The 23379-nt window shown below is 49.2% G+C and overlaps 1 protein-coding gene across 2 annotated transcripts in view; it reads left to right on the top strand.

Annotated features, from left to right (window-relative positions):
- Window positions 1-21513, top strand: part of PPFIA1 (PTPRF interacting protein alpha 1) — a 60052-nt gene extending 38539 nt beyond the window's left edge. The window contains exons 22-30 of one of the 2 annotated variants that reach the window (XM_021708405.1): window positions 3154-3216; window positions 3694-3720; window positions 8888-9063; window positions 9156-9253; window positions 11593-11768; window positions 12349-12417; window positions 15807-15972; window positions 18855-18925; window positions 20121-21513. In XM_021708405.1, coding sequence (XP_021564080.1) covers window positions 3154-3216; window positions 3694-3720; window positions 8888-9063; window positions 9156-9253; window positions 11593-11768; window positions 12349-12417; window positions 15807-15972; window positions 18855-18913 — 834 coding nt within the window. In that variant the 3' untranslated portion in view covers window positions 18914-18925; window positions 20121-21513. Of the gene's footprint in view, window positions 1-3153; window positions 3217-3693; window positions 3721-8887; window positions 9064-9155; window positions 9254-11592; window positions 11769-12348; window positions 12418-15806; window positions 16333-18854; window positions 18926-20120 lie in introns of those variants that run through there. The other variant, XM_021708404.1, reaches the window with a different exon arrangement.
- The last annotated feature ends 1866 nt before the right edge of the window (window positions 21514-23379 follow it).

The following is a 23379-nucleotide window of genomic DNA, read 5'->3' as shown; positions in this document are numbered from 1 at the left end:
GGCAACCCCTTTGGGTCTCCTCCCACTGTGGGAGCTTTTCTGTCCTCTCAATAAATTCTGCTTTCTCAAAAAAAAAAAAGGTTGGCTAGACTAGAATGACCTTGTTAAATACAAAAACGAGTTTTCTTGAAGAAAAATCATTGTCACAAATTAAAAAATGAATTTATCAAAATGAAATCAGTCTCAGATCCTCTTAGGAAGGAAAATGATAACATTTTAAGTACATACTTTATAGTACATTTAAAAAAATTTTTTTTTTGAGTCAGAGTCTTACTCTCGCCCAGACTAGAGTGTGTGGCATGCTCACGGCTCACCACAGCCTCGACCTACTGGGCTCAGGCGATCCTTCTGCCTCAGCCTTCCAAGTAGCTGGGACTACAGGCATGCGCCACCGCGCCCGGCTAATTATTTTATTTTATTTTTTATTGTAGAGTTGAAGTCTTGCCATGTTGCCCAGGCTGGTCTCGAACTCCTGGGCTCAGGCCGTCCTCTCACCTCAGCCTCCCAAAGTGCTGGGATTGCAGGTGTGAGCCCCCATGCCCAGTTTCATTTTCTGTTGATCTCATGATTCAGACTGAATGAGTGATTAGTGTTTGCACTGTATAAGGATATTTGCTAAGCAGATTTTAGTATGCACATTTCACATTTGTATTGAGATATAATATACATATAGAAAAATGCGCATGTAAGTGAACAGTTATGACTTTGTGGAATCTGCACACCCCTATGTGTTCAGCATCTATGTTGAGAAATGGGATTTGACGAGGGCCCTGGAGAAGCCCTGCCTCTTCTGAGCCACTGACCCTTCCCCTGGAGTTAAAGGCCCAGCTCTCGACATCAAAGACTGCTTTGTGTGTTTTGAACTTTGTAAATGGGATCGTGCAGTATTTATTTATTCTGTTGTATTTAGCTGCTTTCACTCAGTTATGTTTGTGAATTCTCCTGTATCATTTCATGAGTAAGTAGGTTTTTTTCCTTTTGAGTCTGAGTCTCACTGTGTGGCCCAGGCTGCGGTGCAGTGGCACAATCTCACGGCAGCCTTGACCTCCTGGGCTCAAGCGAGTGCCATCACACCTAATTTTAAAAAATTTTTTATAGAGATGAGGTCTCACTGTGTTGCCCAGCCTTGTCTCGAACTCCTGGGCTCAAAGTAATCCTTCCGCCTTGGCCTTCCAAAGGGGTGGGATTACAGACTTCAGCTACCACACCCAGCCTGTAAGTATGATCTTAAGGAGTAAAATTTGTGTGTCCGTTACAGAGTACTGACTCTTCCAGGCACTTTGGATTCATTTTGTATTCGTTCACTTTGTATTCATTTAAATACAGCTGACAGGCCAGATGTGGTGGCTCACACCTATAATATCAGCTCTTTGGGAGGCCAAGGCAGGAGAATCACTTGAGGTTCAAGATCAGCCTAGGCAGCATAATGAGATCTCATCTCTACAAAAATATTAAAAAATTAACTGGGCATGTTGGTGCGTGTCTGTAGTCCCAGTTACTCAGGAAGCTGAGACAGGAGGTGGCCACTGCACTCCAGCATGGGTGGCAGAGACCTGAACTCAGTCAGTTAATCCTTCTGACGTACATAACGCTTGTTACCCAATCATCAAAACTGGTCTCTAAAGAATTTTTTTTTTTTGAGAGATGAAGTTTTGCTATGTTACCCAGGCTGGTCTGGAACTCCCAGGCTTAAGTGATCCTCCTCAGTCTCCCGAGTAGCTAGGACTATAGATGTGTGCCACCACTCTGGCTGTGGTCCGTAAAGAATTCCAATTCTCCTTTTTCCATAATTCCATTTTCTAGACTTTTTTTTTTTTTTACATAAACTACAAGGGAATGTAAAAGGTTAGGTCATGGGCTGCCTTGTAATCAGTGCTTCCCTGTATTTGGCTTGTTTGGCCTATGGGTGCTTTTTTTTTTGGTAGAAATGTGGTCTCACTGTGTTGCACAGGCTGGGTCTCAAGCTCTTGGCCTCAAGAGCTCGGCCCCCCACCTCGGCCTTCCAAAGGGCTGGGATCATGGGTGTGCACCACTGTGGCTGGCCTGTTGCAGCTGCTTTCCACCTGGGAGCTGGGCCCCCTGGAAGCTCAGGCTTGTGGGCAGCTCCCACGTCTGCAGACGATCCCTGCGCTCGTGCAGCTCTTCTCCTTTGGGAAGGTCTTTGGGAGGGTCCTTCTTGTTGGCGGAGTTGAAAACTCTTCTCATAGGAGCGTGAGTGGCTGTGGGGACAAGGGTGGGCCGCTCCTGGTCGAGGATGTGGTCTCTGCCCTTGGTCTGCTCGGGGCAGGCAGGCGCTGGCAGAGAGCGAACGGCCTCCCAGGCGAGCCTCTCCCAGGAGCGGGGCGAGGCAGGCTCGGGGCTCACGGTGACCTCACCAATAACGTTGGGAGGCTTTGGGGTTGATTTTTTTTCTTAGTGAAAGCATCGTGGCCATGAACAGTAAGCCTTTGTTCTTACCCCCTGCTCAGAGAGCCCCTTTGCCAATGGGATGCTTTGCGGCAGGGTCTGACCTCTGTCCCCATGAGTGTCATGTTAGAGTGGCCTTTCTAGAAATGAAGGGATGTGGTTTTCCAGTCTGTAGACTGCTTTTTCAGCAGTGGCGAAGAGCACCTCACGTAAGGCCCCCGCACGCTGTGTCGACGCAGGGTCGAAGTCTGGCAGGCTGGGCGGCCACATGTGTCTGGTCTTGGCAGGACGCGCCCTAGTCTGACGAGCTGACCCCTTTGGCCCTCCTGCGGCCCGCTCGGCCTGCGCCTGCCCTTCAATTCTCCAGGTGTAGTGGTCCGTCACGGGGCATCTGCCAACCGCCAGAGCGGCACGGTGCCCTTGGTTGCCACCCTCTTTGTTCAGTACATGGAATCAGCAGTTATTTGGGAATTGTTCAGCATTTGCAGAAGTTCAAAACGTGTTTCTCCTCTTTACGTTTCGCATGCCTCGGGGGTAAGCATGGCCTTCCAAGCTCTGGGATTGCTGGCGACAGGTTAGCAGGGCATGGTGATTCTGCAAGGACCTGTCGGGCGGGCCTCCGACCTGGGGGTAAAGCGCGCGCCCTGGCTCCTGGCCCTTCTTGTGCCTGTGGCTTACGTGTATGCCCCTCTCCTCTCTGTCACTGCTTCCCTTGCCCTGGATGTGGTCGGTGCCCTGGTCACCTAGACCACAGGAAATGTGTGGTTAACACACGAAGAGATGGAAACGCTCGCAGCCACGCCGCAAACGGTTAGTCCACACCGCAGCCTCTCCCGTGCCTGCCGCTCACTACCGTCTGGGTTCTTTGCCTTTTTGTTGAAAATACATTGTCATTTTCCATTCGATTGCTCCAGATAAGTATTTTTGAGTCACTAGTTGAATGTGTGAATACATGTTTTATTTTAGATATCTCCAGGAGTTTGGTAGACTCGCTGTATCTATCTAGAATAGACTGAGTGTACCTCCCCTTCTGGGGAGCCCTCAGCTCAGCCCTCTGCTGTGACCGTCTGGCCCCTTCTCCTTTATGGATGCGCTTGGTGTGGAAAGAGTCTGCCCTTGCATGGGAGTTGGGCCTGTGGGTTGTGCATGAGTTTGCATGATGTCTTGGTGTTTGGAACTTGCACTCGTTTAAGCTGCACCTTCCCCCCCACGGTAACGTGCTTGCATTCCCAAGCTCACCAATACTAATAGTTGTGTTCTTTTGCATTCCTAACCACGTAACATCAGGAAGATGAGGAGGGAAGCTGGGCTCAGGTTGGAGTCTTTCTATAATCTATTCCTCATACGTGTACCGCAACAAAAAACAATTGGAGTATGAAAACTTGTGTGATTTTCTTTTCTTGATGTCTTGAGCATCTTAATCTATTCAGAGTGCAGCATTGTTAACAACTTGAAAACTTTACTCAAGCAAAGCACAGGATTAACGAGTACGTCTCATGGACAATTTTGAACATTTCTCGTATGGAACCATGGTGGTTACGTTTAAGCAGTGCGGATCGCTTTCTTTAACGTGCGATCTTGTGTACAAAGTATGGTGGCCGCGGCAGCTTCTGTGATTACCTGTGAACTCCCTGCTGAGGTAGCTTTCGTTATAAGACCTACCAACGGGGAAATTGTAGTCTCATAAATTTCCAAACTCAAAAATTGGCAGAATGACTTCCGCTCTGTGTCCTTGTGTCAGTATTTTACTAAGAACTGTCCTGATACTGTGTCCACTTAAAGATCTTACTAATGGAATTCTCAGAGATTGAGCCTCTTCTCGGGTCCCGGCCCCTGGAATTCTCACCTCCCGGTTCTTTGACTCACTGGAAGCTCTGGCCCTGCAGTGTTGCGACCTCCTTTCAGCCAGCCTGCCTGAAAGGCAGCAGCTCCTTCCAGCTCTGCTGTGGCGCCCAGTGTCAGCCGCGCGTGGCCCCCAGGGGGCGTGGACTCGCCGCCCACAAGTGGACTTCAGGAGAATCCTGACGTATCTGAAGAGAAACAAGCAGGTCCTAAATCTGAATCTTTCTGATGGTTGGAGCAGCCGTTTCCTTCTGTTTGTACTCGAACTACGGCTGGCTATATTGCCTTTTTTTTTTTTTTTTTTTAAACAAAGGAGGGGAGTAGCTATACTTGACTCGGCGGGTTTTTCCATCTCTTGATTTAGGCATTGTGTGTCTCTCCTCTAGATAAATAGCCTTATTAATTATTTAATCTGCCTGGATCTCTCTTTACAGAACCAGTGATGGACATCAGTTCATTAAACAGGGAACATTTCATAATTCCTTAGATTTCGGTATGTTTTGCACTTGGAAGCAGAACTTCGTCAGTACTTCCGTATGTAATTGCCTGCATCAGAGGCAGGAAGTATGCGTTAAATAAGCTTACCAGTGCTCTTTGCAATGGAATTGTGGACAAGAAGGGGCCAGGCAGATGATTCCAGAATTAGCCAATGTGCAGTCTTCAGTGGAGGCTCGTATCACGTCCCCGCCTCCCCCTTGCCACGTACTGCCAAGGGCAGGGGTCGTCCAGAGTGCCCTCCCTGTATGGTTGCTGTGAACAGCTCTTACCCCAAGGGGACATTGAGCTGCCCCTGGTCACCCGGGAAGAAAACATCGAGGTGTGGTCAAAGCCATGTACGCTTCATGCCACAAGTAGTAAGCGAGTACTGGCTGTGACCACCAGTGGGTGGGATGACCACGGTCCCTTCAGCCGGGAGCTCAGACGTTGCGGAGTTCACAGAACTGACTTGTACACGCAATCCTGTTAGTGGTGGAACCCAGCGCGGTGCAGTGGGTTCTCCACCCAGGAGCTCGCCTTCATGCTTTGTTCGGAAGGCTGTGAGGGCAGCTCGGGAGAAGGGATCCCTGGGAGGGAGCCTGATCCTCCAGGAGATGACACTGCCAGCCGCTCCAGCAGGGGGTTTGCCGAGTACACAGAAATAAGTCAAAGCAAGCAGGGTTCTGCCTCTGTGTACTTTTCTCTGTAGACAATTTCTTTGCTGGTTTTGCCTATTTGAGAAAATATGCAATCAGCAAGCAGGAAAACAATACCAGAGAGTCATGCTGTATGTATCAGGCCAGAGAGTAAGGTTCAAAAGAGTAAAAAAAAATGCTTGGTGATGCTGTGAGAAAAATTGATGATTCCCAAAAAAACGTTTGGCGTATTTTTCACCCACAGTTGTTGAAAGAATAGCAAAAGATTTTTTTTTCTGTTAGAAGTTGAACATTCTTTGTTAGAATTTGAGTTATCGCCTGTACCCTGATTGGAACAAACAATAAGTGGATTGGAAGTCTTCCGTTTCGAGACAGGGCATGGTGGTAGTGGAGTTGCTGTTTCCTGGGATCCTGTGACATGACTTAGAATTCCTCTGCTGGAGATCAGGTACCTCTCAGATATGAATGTGTATAGAATGTGATTAGTCTTTGTCATCGTGCAGATTTTGTATATATCCCGTTAGATTCATTCCTAAGGATTTTCTGTGCTGATGCCGTTGTAAATGGTGTTTTCAAAATTTCTGTTTCCAGTTCATTGCTGGTATGTAGCACAGTATCTTTCCTTTTTATATGTTGCCCTTGTAGTCTGCTACTTGCTAGTGCTGCTAGCTGTTTTGGAGATCCCTTGTCTATGTTGACAACTGTGTCATCTGCAAACGAAGACAGTTTCTTCCCTTTCCAGTTAATGTGCTTTCTCCCTCTCTCTCTCTCTCTTGCCCTGTGACAGTGGCTAGGAACCCCAGCACAGTATCCAGTGAAAGGTGCGAGTGGGCATCCCTGCTGGGTTCCTTGTCCTAGGTGAACACTGAGTCCCTCACCACCAAGCCAGGGTGCTGGCTCTGGAGTCTGGGTGGATGCCCTGCATCGGGCTGAGACCCTTTCTTCCATTCTTCGGATGCTTAAAGTTCTAGAAATGAATGGTGAACTGTGTCAAATACTTTCTCTGTGTCTTTTGAGGTGACATTATGGTTTTTCTTTTCTTTTCCTTTTGGGTTGAAAGCTCACTCTGTCACCCAGGCTGGAGGGCAGTGGCACACTCCACGCCACTGCAGCCTCGACCGGCTGGGCTCAGATGATCCTTCTCCACTAGCCTTCCAAATAGCTGGAACTACAAGCACGTGCCACCATGCCTGGCTAATTTTTTTATTTACTGTAGAGATGAGGTCTTGCCAAGTTGCCCAGGCTGGTCTCAAACCTGTGAGCTCAGGCAATCCTCTCTCACCTTGGCCTCCCAAAGTACTGGGATTATAGGTGTGACCCACTGCACCTGCCAGTTTTTTTTTTTTCAGTCTCTTGGTGTGGTGAATTTCATTGAATTTTTTCAAATGTTGAATTAGCATATGTTTCTAGAATAATAAACCGTATTTCCACGATATTGTGTTCTTTTTTTTTTTTGAGTCGGAGTCTCACTGTCGCCCAGGCTGGAGTGCTCAGGTGATCCTACCACCTCAGCCTTCCAAGTAGCTGGAACTACAGGTGCACATCACCATGCCTGGCTAATTTTTTGATTTATTGTAGAGATGTGGTCTCGCCAAGTTGTCCAGGCTGGTCTCGAACCTCTGGACTCAGGCAATCCTCTTGCCTCCACCTCCCAAAGTGCTGGGATGACAAGCATGAGCCACCGCGCCTGGCCTCTTACTCTTTTAATATGTTGGTGTGATATTCTTCCGTCTGTGTCTGAGAGATTTTGGCCTGCAATTTGCTTTCCTTATAATATCTTTGGTTTGGTTCTGAGGGTAATGCTGGCTTCGTAGATTGAATTAAGACATTTCTTTTTCTCTTTTTTGGGAATAGTTGTGTAGAGTTGCAGGTATTTATTTTGATAAATGTTTGGTAGAATTTGCCAGTGAAGAGATTTTTGTGTGTGATTTATAATTACAAGTTCAGGTCCTAATAGATACATGTTACTTATTTCTTACTGAGTGGCTTTGGTAGTGTATCTTTTAAGAAATGTGTCCAGTTCAACTAAAAATAGTTCATAGTATAAAAAGTGTTCATAGTATCCCTTATTATTTCAATGCCTGTTGGATCTGTACTGATGTTTCCTTTTTTATCTTACTTTTATTCTTTTGAGACAAGATATTGCTGTGTTGCCCAAGCTGGTCTCAAACCCTTGGGCTCAAGCTGTTCTCCTGCCTCAGTCTCCCAAGTAGCTGGGACTACAGGTGTGTGCCACCATGCCTAGCTTCCTTCTTCCATTCTTGATGTTGGTAATTTTTGTCTTCTTTTTTTTTTTTTTTTAACTCAGTCTGGCTAGATTTTCTTAATTGTGTTGATGTTTATGAAGCATCGGATGGCTTGTGTTGTTGGTTTGTTTTCTATGTCTCTGTTTCATCAACTTCTGCCCTTATACTTCTGCTTTCTGTGGATTTCATTTGTTCTTCTGCTTTAAGTTTTTAAAACATAGACTCTTAGGTCACTGATTTGAGATCTCTCTGCATTTATATAATCATTTAACAGTGTAACTTTTCCCTTAAGACACTGCTTTAACTCTTCTACTCAGTTTTTTAATATTTTGCTTTCGTTTTCTTCCACTAAAAATATTTCCTGGTACCCCTTGTAATTTCTCGACACATGAGTTATTTTCAGCATGCTAATTTTTGAATATTTAGGGGGTCTGTCCTAGATGTCTTTTTGCTATTGGTTTCTAATGTAATTCTCTTGAGGTCTTTAAATATGTTGAGGTTTGTCTCATAGAATATTCCATATGCACTTTAAAAGAGGATGTACTCTGTCATTGGGTAGAATGTGCGATAAATTGGCAACTAGGTCCTGTCAGTTAAGTGTTGTTTAGGTCTCTGTCCTTGTGGCCTTTCATTTATTTATTGTTTGGCTTTTTCAGTCAGTTGCTATGAGAGAAGTGTGCTGGGACGATTTCTTTTTCTTTGTTCCCAATAAGACCTACGGCTGAGAATTGTTTGGACTGTAATTGTGGATTTCTTCGCTCAGTCCTGTTGGTTGTTGCTTTATTTCTTTTAAAAAATTATTTGTAATTCACCTGATTTAAAAATAAACAGATGTCTTGTTTAGGAAAACAACATGTTGAAAATAAAATGAAGACTAGACAGAGATAATTGTAATGAGTAAAGTTGAATTGAACCTTCAAACTTGTTCATGAGTCGTGATCATTCTTTGTTGTTATATTATTATATAAAAAACTATTTCACACACACACAAAAACTGCTTCAGAAAGGAAATTGGCACCCAGTTACAGTATTATGATGGTTTGGTAAACGAGTTTAATTTATCACACACGAGTCATGTATTTGTCGTGCTACCATTTCTTTTGTATAAAACTTTACTAACAAGTTTCAAAAGTGGAAAAGGGAGATCAAGTTCTTAAGGCATCAGTCCGGGTTTTGAGAATGTATGTGATAGATGAGAAATGCCTTCAGCTGCTCTCGGGACTCCTCCTGTCGCTAATGTCGCTCATTCATCACAAGCAGACCCTCGCCTACGGGGACATGAACCACGAGTGGATTGGCAACGAGTGGCTGCCCAGCCTGGGCCTGCCTCAGTACCGCAGCTACTTCATGGAGTGCCTTGTGGACGCCCGGATGCTGGACCACCTGACCAAGAAGGACCTGCGGGGGCAGCTGAAGATGGTGGACAGCTTTCACAGGTGGCCGGGGCGTGCAGGCGGCGCTTACTGGTTGACGACGATGGTTGTTGCTATAGGTGTCTCCAAATAACCTCTTTTTTTTGTGCCAATAGGAACAGTTTCCAGTGTGGAATTATGTGCCTGAGAAGGTTAAATTATGACCGAAAAGAACTGGAAAGAAAAAGAGAAGAAAGTCAGAATGAAATCAAAGGCTAGTGCATTGTGTTTAACTGACTTGGCACACTCCTGCTTGCGGTGTGTTGGCAGCCTGAGTGGTTTCCTACTGGACATCAGGCAAGGCTCTCAGGGGAGAAGGCGGCCCGGCTCCCCCACAGAGGTGGCGGGGATGCAGGTGGCGCCGTGAGGCCCTCCTCCAGAGCCCGAGACCTGGAGCTTGCTTGCCTCCGTCGGACCGGCGGCTGCGCGTCTGGGCTAGCGTTTTTCCTGTGACTTTGGCGTTTTCCTTTTGTGACGACATACGTTCTCTCTCACTCAGAAATGTTCTTCCACACTGTTAGGTAACGAAACAGCAAAGGTGCTCGCTCACTGGTGATGTGGGAGAGGCCGCTCTGTGGTGACCCAGGGGCTTCAGGAGTCCCCAGAGGGGAGGGGGGCAGGCAGAGTCGGCATTTTGGACGGGCCCTGGGGAAGGACCAGGAGCTTCTTGAGAGTTCTGTTGGGGGAGGCGAGGAAAAGGCATTTCAGTTAGGAAACAGGCTGGGAGCTGTCAGAGCGTGTGAGGCGCTCACCCAGAAGACAGGGGGACTCTTCTTGGTTGAGGAACTTCGTTCTCAGCACCCTCTGAGTGGCCAAGGACTGCAGTGTGCATTTAAGTAAGACATTGTCGGGCTCGGTGGCTCATGTCTGTAATCCCAGCAGTTTGGGAGGCCAGGATGGGAGGATTGCTTGAGCCTAGGAGTTTGAGATCAGCCTAGACAGCAAAGGGAGACCTTGTCTCTACCCCCAAAATAATCAAATAATATGGGCATGGTGGCGCACACCTCTAGTCCCAGCAGCTTGGGAGGCTGAAGCAGAAGGATCACCTGGGTCCAGGAGTTTGAGACTGTAGTGAGCTGTGATCGCGTCACTGCACTACAGCCCCAAAAATATAAAAATAAAGTAAGACACTAAACATTAAGCCAAAGTAGGTCTCCTAGGATTCTTGGAACATAAGGAAGTCACTGGTAACAGTGACCATGATAAGAAGAAGCAAACTTATTAACTAGTAAGCAGGAGCTTCCTCAGGCTGATGTACTTAAGCCTCGCTGTAACCTGGTGAGTGTAAATGCTGTCTTCAGCCCGTTTTTACTAAGAAAGAAACTAAAGTTAAAAATGCTGTTGGGATTGAAAGGCTGAAGCAGAAGGATCGCCTAAGTCAGAGGCTGCCGTGGGTGTGAGCGTGCCGTTGCACTTCGGCCTGGGTGACAAGAGTGAGACTCCAACTCAAAAAAAAAAAAAAAAAAAATAGCCGGCCTCGGTGGCTCAGCCTGTAATCCCCCGCCTTTGGGAGGCTGAGGTGAGTGGATTGCCTGAGCCTGCGGGTTCAAGATCCGCCTGGGCAGCGAGACCTCATCTCTACAATAAATCAAAAATTAGCCAGGCATGGTAGCGCGCGCCTGGTAATCCTGGCTACTCGGAAGGCTGAGGCGGAGGGATTGCCGGAGCCCAGCAGGTCGAGGCTGCGGTGGCCGGCAGCAGCCACTGCACTCCAGTCTGGGCGACAGAGCGAGACTCCAACTCAAAAAAAAAAAAAAAATGCTGTTGGGAGAATGGGCCATTTGAAAAGTGGTTGACTCAGATCAAGTTAGCGTGAATCATAAGAAAAGTCATCAGTGGACATGTTATAGTGTATGTCTGTGTGTGGATTCTCTCCCAGAAATGAAATGCTCCCATCTGCTGTGTGTTCTTACTCACGCGACATCTTTCTGCAGTCGACAAAAGCTGTCTTTGTATGTGATTGGTGATGATCTGAATGTATTTCCACTGAGTGACTGTTTTTAGATCTAGCAGAGCAAATAAGTTATTAATTTGCAGGAGATAAGACTCTTGTCTGATATACCGGAGAATGGTTTTTAGTTTCTCTCTTTTCAAAATGGGGCAGCATGAGCTAAGGCTTCCAGGTTAGAAATGAGAGGTTTACGTTGAAGAGAGTAAGGTGTCCAGGTGATTGGTTGCCATGGGAAGACGTATATCAGAGACTCAGGTCAGTGTTTGGAACCTGCTCGTGCATGTCAGGTATCCGAACTCTTACCCTCCTGGTTTCCAGTCCTTGGGTCCTCCTCGTTTTCTGTTCTCTAGAAACAGAGCGTGTATCGTGACTTTGTTCTTCTTGTGTTCACTGGAAGAACAAGGGCAAACAGGAGAGTTTCCGTTAGAATGGAGTGAGCAGGACCCACGTCACAGTGGCTGCAGCACGAGCTTGGGGGGATCCTGCCTTTGTCAGGAGCCATGGGACTGGGGGCCACAGCAGGAGGCTTTGTTCGGTGTCACGGGTGTTTGTGACGAAGGTGTCTGCAGAGCCACTTGGATGACTCCTGTGTCCCTTTGCAGACGTGCTGGTTTGGAGCAATGACCGCGTGATGCGCTGGGTCTTGTCCATCGGCCTCAAGGAGTATGCAGACAACCTCTTGGAGAGCGGCGTCCACGGAGCGCTCCTGGCCTTGGATGACAGCTTTGACTTCAGCACCCTGGCACTGCTGCTGCAGATCCCGACGCAGAACACTCAGGTGATGCCAGCGCTGTCCATTGGGGTTCCGTTGGGGCCATAGTTTCAGATGATGTGTTACTCATTTGAGTGGAGAGAAAACTTAACAAAACATCTCCAGACACCAGGAGTCTCTTCTTATAACTCACATGTGATGTGATCGTTAAGAATTCAAGCAAGCCGGGCTCGGTGGCTCAGCCTGTCATCCCGCGCTTTGGGAGACTGAGGTGAGTGAATTGCCTGAGCCCGCGGGTTCGAGACCCGCCTGGGCAACTTGGCAAGACCTCATCTCTACAATAAATCAAAAATTAGCCGGGCGTGATAGTGTATACCTGTAGTCCCAGCTCCTTGGAAGGCTGAGGCGGAAGGATCGCCGGAGCCCAGCAGGTCGAGGTTGCGGTGGCCGGGAGTGTGCCACTGCACTCTAGTCTGGATGACAGAGACTCCAACTCAAAAAACAAAAAAAAAAGAATTCAAGCAGTGCTTACTTTATTATTTTTGTCTTTCATCTCTCCCTTTTCTGTTGCAACCATGAGAGTCTTGCAAGAAATAAAATAAGAAAACTCTTTAGACTGATGAAAGTTTTGGTTGTTTTATTTCAGGCTCGTTCTGTCTTGGAAAGAGAGTTTAACACCCTTTTGGTCATGGGGACTGACAGAAGGTTCGATGAAGTGAGTTTTCAGCCTCATGTTCTTGAAGTTTGCATTAGACGTAAGCTGTTTTATTAGGCTCAGGACAGCATGGAGCTAGGCTGTCTCAATGTGGAAGTGATTTTAGTTTACAAGTTAAAGTTTTGCTCTTACAAATTTATTAGCAAAGGGGCTATTAGGAGGCTAATATCAGGTAGGTTGGTGGGTACACGCAAAGCCCAAGACTTCTTCACCACTGTACAGTGCAACCATGCAATAAAAAACTATTTGTGGCCGAACTCGGTAGCTCAACCTATAATCCCAGCATTTTGGGAGGCTGAGGCAAGTGGATTGCCTGAGCCCATGGATTCGAGACTAGCCCGGGCAACTTGGCAAGACTTCGTCCCTACAATAAATAAAAAAAAATTAGCTGGGCATGGTAGTGCACACCTGTAGTTCCAGCTACTTGGAAGGCTGAAGCGGAAGGATTGCTGGAGCTCAGCGGGTCAGCGCTGGTGGGTGATGGTGGTGGGGCCGTGAGTGTGCCACAGCACTCCAGCCTGGGCGAGGGAGTGAGACTCCAATTCAGAAAACAAAACAAAGCCAAAAAAACCTATTTGTTCCCCTAAAGCTACTGAAATAAGAAAAAAGAAAGAAACTAATATCTTCTTTTTCTAATTTATGCTTTTAATGTATTAGAGATGGGATCTTGCTTTGTTGCCCAGGTTGTTCTTAAGCAGTCCTCTTGCCTCGGCTGCCGAAGTGCCAGGATTACAGGCATGAGGCAGCATACCTGGCCAAGAAGCTAATAATGTCTTTAGTAAGACAGTTTTGTGTTTTCATTTTTGCTATTCAATTTTGACACCCCTCAAAAATAGTCTTTCCTTCATAGAGCTTTGGTTGTGACCTAGGACTGCAGTTTGTAAGTTGTTTTTCGGGAACCACTGGATGTCCTGCCCCAGCCCGGAGCCCCTGTGCTTTTGGGAGGATGTTTAAGGAGTGTCTGTAGGTTAAACACAGACTGGTAACTCATTTGTGACTGCTGATGTGAATTCACATCTTTGCACGTTTGTTTCTGAATGCTGCAACATTGTCATATGTACATGTTATATTTTCCTTGAAAATGGATAGGCAAGGAGGGAGAAAGTTAATTGAGATAATTATCTGATATTGACTGCACAATGTTATTGACGTAGTTGGTAAAAATTGCAAGTTGGTCATTGTTTTGTTGTGATTAGTGTCGTATACTTGCATTTTGGTATTTCAGGACTTTCATACTTTAAATTTAAAAATAATGTACCAGCCGGGCTCCGGGCTCGGTGGCTCAGCCTGTAATCCCGCACCTTTGGGAGGCTGAGGTGAGTGGACTGCCCGAGCCCGCGGGTTCGAGACTCGCCTGGGCAACTTGGCGAGAACTCATCTCTACAATCAATCAAAAAATTAGCCGGGCGTGGTAGAGCGCGCCTGTAGTTCCAGCTACTCGGAAGGCTGAGGCGGAAGGATCGCCGGAGCCCAGCAGGCGAGGCTGCGGTGGCCGACCGGGAGCGGCCACTGTACTCTAGTCTGAGCGACGGAGTGAGACTCCGACTCAAAATAATAATAATAATAATAATGTACCATTATTATGGAAAATGGAGAAATATAAGCTGATGAGAGTTCTGAGGTCGAAGGTGAATCCAGTGGCCTTGTTAGTAATAGTGAGACAGATAGTGGTGCAATGATACAGTGTGAATGAAGAAATATAACGCAGATACTCTATGACAAGGGTTCTTGTACCGGTGAGAACTAATAAGACGTTGAATGGACAAAATGTGATCCAAAAAGAAACTTAGAAGCGTTTATTCGTGATCCAGGTGTCAAGGCATTTCCACATGATCCTCAAAGTATAGGTGAAGTTGTCGAACTATTTAGATGATTGTATAGAAATGATCACAACTGAAACTAACAGGTATTATGATCAGATGCACCACAGATATACATGTCCAAAGAAATAAAAATAAGTGGAGCAATGCTGTAGTGTCCCAGATGAAAAAAAGTTCTAGCATTAAATATTTTGATTGGACAAGTGAATAAAACCATAATGCATGATGATTGATCAACACGTATGTCCACTGCAATGCCTTTCTTTTAAAAAATGATAACACGGCTGGGGGCGGAGTGACTCGGCCTGTCATCCCAGCACTTTGGGAGGCCGAGTCGAGAGGATTGCCTGAGCTCAGGGCTTCAAGACCAGCCTGGGCAACTTGGCAAGACCTAATCTCTACAGTAAATCACAAAAACTAGCCGGGCACGGTGGTATGGCGCTTGTAGTTCCAGCTACTTGGAAGGCTGAGGTGGAAGGAATGCCTGAGCCCAGCAGGTCAAGGCTGTGGTGGCCGTGAGCGTGCCACTGCATTCTGGCCTGGGCGACAGAGTGAGACTCCAACTCAAAAAAAAAAAAAAAAGTCTTGCAGCTCTAAGTAGTTCTGCCTACTACTTAGAGGATACAGTCAACTAGAGCTCCATCCTTAGAGATGGGGCTCCAGGCGCTTTGTCAAAATCAAGTTTTCTTGAGATCCAGTGACGAGAACACCAATAGTGTGGGAAGAATGAGGCATGGCTTTGGGTGGGAGGAGGGTAACACATTCACGACCAGCACATTTTTCACTTTCCCAGTACTGAGAGCGGGTGAAAACAAAAAAATCTGAAGCTGGTTGCTGCAAGCTTCTGTCGTGAGGCACGAGTTAAACCGTCTGTTCTGAATCGTCCTTTCCACAGTCCAGCTGAAAGTTGCAGACATATTCAGGATTTGCCTCCGATCCCGCTCTGACTAGCATTCCGTGACTTCTGCCAGGGAAGAAGTAAGACGTGATGACAGATAGAAGGAGCTCGTCCTCAGTGGCCCAGGGCCGTCCTGACTCGGGTCGGCTGAGGTGCAGCAGGGGTGTCACCTGCTGAAGGTCCAGTTTGAGCAGTAAATGGCGTGGTCATCAAGAACAGGCTAAATGCATGGGAACAGGAATACATTTGTGAGATCAGCCGTCATTCTGCAGGGCAGTTAGCTCTTCTTTTTTCCTTTTTCTTTTTCTTTTTTTTTTTTGAGACAGAGTCTCACTCTGTTGCCTAGGCTGAAGTCCAGAGGCACGCTCACGACCACTGCAGCCTCGACCTGCTGGGCTCAGGCGATCCTTCTGCCTCAACCTCCCAAGTAGCTGGAACCACAAGCAAGTGCCACCGTACCTGGCTAATTTTTTGATTTATTGTAGAGACGAGGTCTCGCCAAGTTGCCCAGGCTGGTCTTGAACCCCTGAGCTCAGGCATTCCTGTCATCTCAGCCTCTTAAAGTGCTGGAATGACAGGTGCAAGCCACCGCACTTGGTGGCAGTTAACTTTTCTATACACCTCTGCTCTTTACTTTGAAATGAATCTCATTTTCTGTTCTGATTTTCCAGGATGATGATAAAAGTTTTAGGAGAGCACCTTCATGGAGAAAAAAATTCAGACCAAAGGATATCCGTGGCTTAGCTGCTGGGTCGGCAGAGACGCTCCCTGCTAACTTTCGGGTTACTTCTTCCATGTCTTCACCCTCTATGCAGCCAAAGAAGATGCAGATGGACGGTAGGTTGGGGCCGAGGCCACTGCTGCTTGCGAGAGCCTGGGCAGCTTATGCCGAGAGTGTTCACCACGGTCTGCAGGGGCCTGTCGCAGTGTTGCGAGGCGTTTGACTGTAGCTGCATGTCCAGCTGTCAGTGTTTTAGAATTAACACTTAACATTTGTTGCTGCAAGTTTAAGAGTGATTATAGAATTTTAAGAAAACCCTTGTCGGTGTGTGTTCTCGCCATGTGAGCCTGACGTCCACATGTGTAGTGTATGTATGTGACAGGCAGCACTGGAGGGCGCTCAGAGGACAGGGGTGTGGGCCTAGCCTGTGGACACGCAGCAACCTCCCAGCACTGCTCCACGCTGGGATGGTGGCCGAGTCCATTTCCGATGACACAGGTGCCAGCCTCTAGGAGCCCTGCCTTTGCTTTCCCCCCGCCCTGGCTATATGTCTATGCAATCACACACCTACCCGTTAAAGGACAGGGTGAAAAGAAGAAGGTGACCTCGGGGAAGTCCTGGGGAGACAGCGCCAGCCCCATTGAATTGGCTGGTGGGAGAGGGCATCGCGATCTCTGTTTCAAGTGAAGTTGGGGCTTTTTTCTTTGACAGCCACTTTGATTTGAGGACACAGCTGGCGAAGGGTGGCTCATGGTCTCCTGACAGTTCTCAACTTTGACCTTGTATTCGGCTACTGAAAGGCAGCACTCGGGTTCCAGAGCCAGGCTGCCAAGGTCTGGCTCTGGCTCTGCCGCCAGGGGGTGCGTGACCTTTATGGGTCCCTTGCCTGCACAGCACCTAGCCCTCCGCGTCTGTGAAATGGTCCCCACAGTGGCAGCGTCCTCACCGGATGGGCGTGGTGATGAAGCGAGCATCCGTCATGCTGGTGCAGTCCTGGGCCTGGCCTCTGTGTTGGCTGTCCAGCTGTGTTGATGGTCCCCAGGCTACACGTGGACATGGTTTATCTCAGCTCTGGTGCCGGTGGCTTGGGCCTGAGAAAGGAAGTGGATTTAAAAGCTGTTCTGATGGGTTTTCACCATTTTTTTCTGCCTTAGCCCATCCCACTAGTAGGTTTATAAGTTATGCTCTCAGTTGCCTTATATAATTCAAGAGGACAGTATGTGTGAATAAAACCTTAGTTAAGCTGGACATGTTTGGTGAGAATGGCTTACAGGGCAGCATTTTAACACAAAGCTGGGGTTTTTGTTTCTTGCTTTTGGGGTCAGAGTTTAATAATAGACTTAAGAGGAAAAATCCAATATGTCTTTCACCCGGCAACTTTTTCGAAATTCGCACTTTTCTTGCAAAGATGCTGCAGCTGATTCTCAGACCTGGTGACCTTGGCCTGTGCTCGGCCCACTCACTGAGCTGTCTGGACGGGGCCCTTTGTTTTCCTTGTAGCTCCAACTTCCCAAATTCCATTTCCCCTGTTAAATGTTAACAGCAACGTTAAGAATGCGAGTTTGGATAGATTAAAAGTGAGCCTAGAAAAATGGTGGCAATGTCATACAGAAAAAATCTCTCCACATCCATCATCCATCACAAACCTGGTAAATCGATTACTGTGATGGCTTTGTAAATACGGGGATATAAGGTAAACTCCAGCAGGTGTCCTGGCCCTCGGGGGATTCGTAGGGACCCTCTGTTCCCCACCCAGTCCCAGCTGTCCTGCCGTCTCTGCCAGAATCACAGCAGGATGTTGATTAAATGTGTTTGTGGAGACTGGGTGTCGTCACACCTATAATCCCAGCTCTTTGGGAGGCCAAGGCGAGAGGATGGCCTGAGCCCACAGGTTCGAGACCACCACTGGGCAAATGGCAAGACCTCATCTCTACAATACATAAAAAATCAGCCGGGCTCGGTGGCTCAGCCTGTAATCCCGCGCCTTTGGGAGGCTGAGGTGAGTGGATTGCCTGAGCCCGCGGGTTCGAGACCCGCCTGGGCAACTTGGCGAGACCTCATCTCTACAATAAATCAAAAAAATCAGCCAGGAGTGGTGGTGCGTGCCTGTAGTTCCAGCTACTTAGAAGGCTGAGGCGGGAGGATTGCCTGAGCCCAGCAGGTTGAGGCTGTGCTTGAGTGTGCCACTGTGCTCCAGCCCGGGCGACAGAGTGAGACCCCAACTCAAAAAAAAAAATGTGTTCAGGGTGGGGAAGCACAAGCTGTCTCACTGGGAATAGTGGATATCTGCTCTGGGTGTAGGCAGCCCCATCCAGTTCATGTGTGGAACAGCTTCCCTGTGGCCATTCAGTGTATTTCCTGAACAAGGACCCCAGATCCCATGATCTCTCGTATTTCTGGTAGTTACTGAGACTGGATTCAGTTGTCGTAGGCCAGTCGTTGTCCAGTGGCATGGTCTGCCAGGCCCGCCCTGCTGCCAGGCCTCTTCACCTCAGCCCTGCCCCGGGCAAGAGGGCGGGGCTCCCCAGACAAGCAGCCCCTCCTCGGCTGGCCACACCCTGGCACCCCTGCACCCAGTCCCATCCACCTCGGGCTTCAGGGACTGGGGTGGTCGCACAGTGCCACCTGGTGATTTCCCTCCTGCCAGTCGAAGAACTTAGGGAAGAACGGAAAGCCCCACTGGGCTCTGAATGTAGGGTTTCAGAGAAAACCATTCCTCCGCGTGGCTGTCACTTGTGCAGATGCACATTTCGAAACCGCGTTTCTCCCGTTGGGTGCACCATTGCTACCCCAGAGTTCTCTTCCAGTGTCTCCCAGTGCTCCCCGGGAGCTGGAGAGCGCCCCACTGGGGGACACTTTCCCACCCACGCCCGCAGCTCCCCTGGGCCATTGGCCAAAGCTGTTGAGGTGTGCAGGTGTGTCTGCTTGCTCCACGTGACTTGTTGTCCGACTAACTGCACGCTGTGTTTGCATGCCTCCTCTCGTGCTGTCGGAACAGGCAATGTGTCAGGACCTCAGAGGCTGGATTCTGCTACAGTCAGGACTTACTCGTGCTAAAGCCTCCTGTTGGTGAGTAGAGCACTGGACCCTGGACCTGGCAGGGCTTCCGCTGGCAGGACAGAGCCGCGGGGCAGGGAACGTGGGGATTCGGACTGCAGGCACGCAGGCCCCCTGCCTGCCAAGACCTTTGGGGTGTTCGGGTGGTCATAACGGGGTTGCTGCGTCCTTGCTTTTTTAGGGGAAAAAAGGTATTTTCTCGCTTTTCTTAAACCTGAAAGCACTGGCCCGCTGGAAGGGTCTGATGAGTCCTGGGGACAGGAGAGGCACTCGCTCTCGGCTGCGTTCGGGCACGGGACGCCGTTCGGCACATTGGTGTCTTTCCTGTGCTGCTGCATGGAGCACACATGCTTGAATGCAATGGGCCCAAGGCCCTGTGGTCACCGATGCGTTCCGTTAAGTTCCGCGAGGCTGTGTGAGTGTACGGCGCTCAGTGGCCTTTTGGTTTGGAAGAGGTTGGTTTCCACCAACAAACTGCATTCCCACTACGAGGTCCTGGGTGCCAAGGGACCCGCCCTTTCCTCACTGCTCTGGGCCTGGGGGCAGAGCTGTGCAGTGGCCGCTCCCGGCCCCTGCAGCCTCGACCTGCTGGGCTCAGGTGATCCTCCCACCTCAACCTTCCAAGTAGTCGGAACTACAGGCATGCACTACCGCGCTTGGCTAATTTTTTGATTTATTGCAGAGACGAGGTCTCGCCGAGTTGCCCAGGCCGGTTTCGAATGCCTGGGCTCAGGCAGTCCTCTCACCTTGGCCTCCGAAGGTGCTGGGATAACAGGTGTATGCCACCATGCCCGGCTAATTTTTAGATTGATTGTAGAGATGAGGGCTCACCAAGTTGCCCAAGCTGGTCTCGAATGCCTGGGCTCAGGCAGTCCTCTCACCTCGGCCTCCCAAGGTGCTGGGATGACAGGCGTCAGCCACCATGCCTGGTTCTCTTCTCGGTTTTCATGTCTCAGCTGGGACATTTTCTTGGTCCCTTCCACCTTTTATTTTCCATTGGTGATTTAGACGCAGGCTGAGATGAGTCTGTCCGAGAAGCCTCACTGGCAGGTGTGGTCCTCCACGCTTGGCTGGTGCCTCTGGGGGCAGCTCGAGCACAGGAGGCATGGGGGGCGCCGTGGGGTGGGCTCAGGCCCAGCTGTGGATGCCGTGTTCCCTTTCGCTGTGACTTTACTGAGAGTGGGTTTTGCTTGTGTTTCTTTTCCAGTTTACCCACACTACTTCTACCGATGATTATGCAGCATTTGAATCCAACAAAGACTACGTTTTAGACGCCAGTGGAACCTTTAATCTGTTAATACTTGTGATATGGACCCGAAGATATTTTATTACAGAGTTTTTAATCAGTGAAAAATTCACGAATTACCATAGAGAAAATATTTTAGAATTTAATGTTTCTTATATTTATGGAAACTTATGACTCTTCATTTATATAGCTACTTACTTTTTCATGTATATCCAGGCTATAAATATCCTTTCAACTCAATCCATGTTCTTATACCTAATTTCAGTCTTTCAAATGAATGTACTGTAATGCGTGTATGTATAAATCCTATGAACAGATATAGGGCTTTTGTAAATTATGCATCTATTGTAATTATCATTGTTTAATTTTTTAATGATAAGCCGCAACAAAGGATTTTACTACGTTTATACAGTTATCATGACACAAGCCATGTGCATTATCCTGTACAAATACAGCCCAGCTCTGCCAGTCATTTCGAAATGAGCATCCTTAATATCAAGCAGTTGTTGCCGTATTTTAATGACTGATCTTTACTCAACTTTTTCCAGCCAGAACTGCTTTACTCTGAGCGTGGGCAGGTTTAAAACATCAGCCCCTAATCAAATTTCGACTGAGAGGATTATCACAACACTATGACAGTCTCCTAGCCTTGGTTAGCCCTTTCCTAGCTGCGTCTCTGGACTTGGGTACTTGTCTTCAGTGACTGACCAGAAGCCGTGCACCGGGAGTAGTTCTCTCAGCGGGGAGAGGAAGACCTGGGGTGGGAGCCTGGCGATGGGCCCCAGCCACCAGCCTTCTCCCCGGCCTCCCTGCTTGGAGGCGGGCTGCGACGGCGCCGAACGAGGACTCTCCGGGGACCAATCACCAAGCACTGCGCGCTCATCTCGGACATCGGTGCCTGCAGCAGAAGAGGCGGGCCCTGAAACGGCGGCGTGCGGCTCGCAGAGGCCTTATACTTCTCGTGTGAACGTCTTTTTACATCTGCTCGTAAACGTGCTTCAAGGATGAACTTGGTCGTACGTTCTTAGATTTTGCTGCTGTCGCCATGTGGGATCGTGTAACTAGCCAATGCAACTTTTGCTTCTTACGTGGCATATTAAAAAGCCAGCAGGAAGTGTGTCAGATCGTGGTGCGTTATTGATGATGCAACAGATAGACGGGGGCAGCATGTCTTTACAGCGGGTTCCTGCTTTTGTTTGCTTGTGCCCTTCATGCTACTGTTCTGTTTTTCTATTAATCTTTTGTGAACTTCCGATTGTGTAACAAAGTATGTACAGTCTACTTTCGAACTATTTTTATCACAGTGTTATTTATTGCTTTCTTTCAATAAAGTGCTGAAGCCTTTTCCGCTGCCGCTGAAGCTTCCCAAACGTGAGTGGAAATGACAGGGACGCTGGCTGCCCACGTCACCTCGTGCTCCGGCCGCTCTCGAGGGCGGTGTCACTGTGCGTGTGGGAGTTCTGGAAACCGGGGGGAGATCAGCGTGCCCGAGGACAGCGGTGCAGGCCGGGGGGGTCAGCCGCGGCGGGACCAGGTGGGCACTGCCCGCGCTGGAGGCCGCAGCCTGCGTCTCCTACTCAGGGCGGCTGGGGGAGCTGGAGGAGGTGGGAGTGTGTAGACTCACGTCGCAGCCCGTGGGCACGGCCGGCCTGAGCAGCCCTGCCCTGGGTCTCTGGCGTGGGCCCCGGTGGCGCCTGTGTGCCCTGCGCTCCTGCCACCTCCCACCCTCTCCGCCCGGGGGACTCCACGGCACAGCCTTCCCGACTCGGCCGTGGGAGTCAGCAGGCCCGGTTCTCCGACAGCTCAGTCAGGCCTTGGTGTTGAGCCGGCCCCGGGACCCAGGGACCTCGCCACTGGGCGTGCGCACAGCCTCTGCGCCACGGGGCAGGAAGCCGGTTCCCAAGAGGAAGGCCAGACACGAGCTGTGACTGAGCAGGAGATGCCAGGAGCCCCTGGTGAGGAAGAGCCGGTCCCCGCCCAGGCCGCTGCAGCGTGCGTTGCCAGTGAGCACGGGGAGGCCCAGGGCCAGCGACACACCAGCCACCTCGGGCAGTGCTCGGAGGGACCGCTGGAGTTCGCCTCGGTTGCCAGTTCTTTTTTTTCTTTTTTTAAACTACTTTCGTAGAGCCAGGGTCTCACTGTGTTGCCCAGGCTGGTCTCAATCTCCCGGTCTCAAATGATCCTCCCACCTCAGCATCCCAGAGTGCTGGGGTCACAAGTGTGAGCCACTTCACCTGGCCGTGGTTTCCGGGTCCCTGTTCTGTCTGCCCCTCTGAGGCTGGTGACTCCTCTTCTGAATGATGCCGGTGAGTGCATCCCAGCTCACTGCTGTCAGGGCGGCTGGCAGGGATCCGTTCTTTCCTTCTCGAACCCGTGCTTGCTGACCTTCCCGTTTCATTGGGGGCGGCCCCGGCCAGGCGCGGTGGCTCACGCCTGTCATCCCAGCACTCCGAGGGGTGGCGGCGAGAGGACTGCTCCACCCGGCCTGGGCAGCATAGTGAGACCTTGTCGCGACACAAAATTCACTGTCAGGCGCAGTGGCTCATGCCTACAATCCCAGTGCTTTGGGAGGCCGAGGTGAGTGGATCGCCTGAGCCCGCGGGTTCGAGACGCACCTGGGCAACGAGACCTCATCTCTACAATAAATCAAAAGATCAGCCGGGCATGGTGGCGCATGCCTGTAATTCAGGCTACTCGGAAGGCTGAGGCGGAAGGATCGCCGGAGCCCAGCAGGTCGAGGCTGCGGTGGCCATGAACGTGCCACTGCTCTCCAGCCTGGGCAACAGAGAAAAAAATACAGTCCTTCTTGGCTGAACAAAGCCACTCGGGTCTCAAGTCTCTCAAAGCTTATGGACAAACGGAATGAAACAGAACAGCCACCGTGGATTCACAGTTACAGGTATTTTCTCAAAATCTGACCCATTGATGCCTCGTTTTTATGCCTTTAAAAAAAAAGTCAGCCGGGCTTGGTGGCTCAGCCTGGAATCCCACGCTTTGGGAGGCTGAGATGAGTGTATTGCCTGAGCCCGTGGGTTCAATACCCACCTGGGCAACCTGGTGAGACCTCATCTCTACAATAAATCAAAAAATTAAGCTGGGTTCGGTGGCTCAGCCTATAATCTTGCACTTTGGGAGGCTTAGGTGAATGGATGGCCTGAGTCCGCAGGTTCAAGACCCACCCGGGCAACTTGGTGAGACCTCATCTCTACAATAAATCAAA

The sequence above is a fragment of the Carlito syrichta genome, unplaced genomic scaffold, assembly GCF_000164805.1.
Source record: "Carlito syrichta isolate Samal-C Ts95f unplaced genomic scaffold, Tarsius_syrichta-2.0.1 Scaffold136318, whole genome shotgun sequence".
Lineage (NCBI taxonomy): Eukaryota > Metazoa > Chordata > Mammalia > Primates > Tarsiidae > Carlito > Carlito syrichta.
Note: the sequence above shows the minus strand (reverse complement) of the source record. Positions and strands in the feature narration are given on the sequence as shown.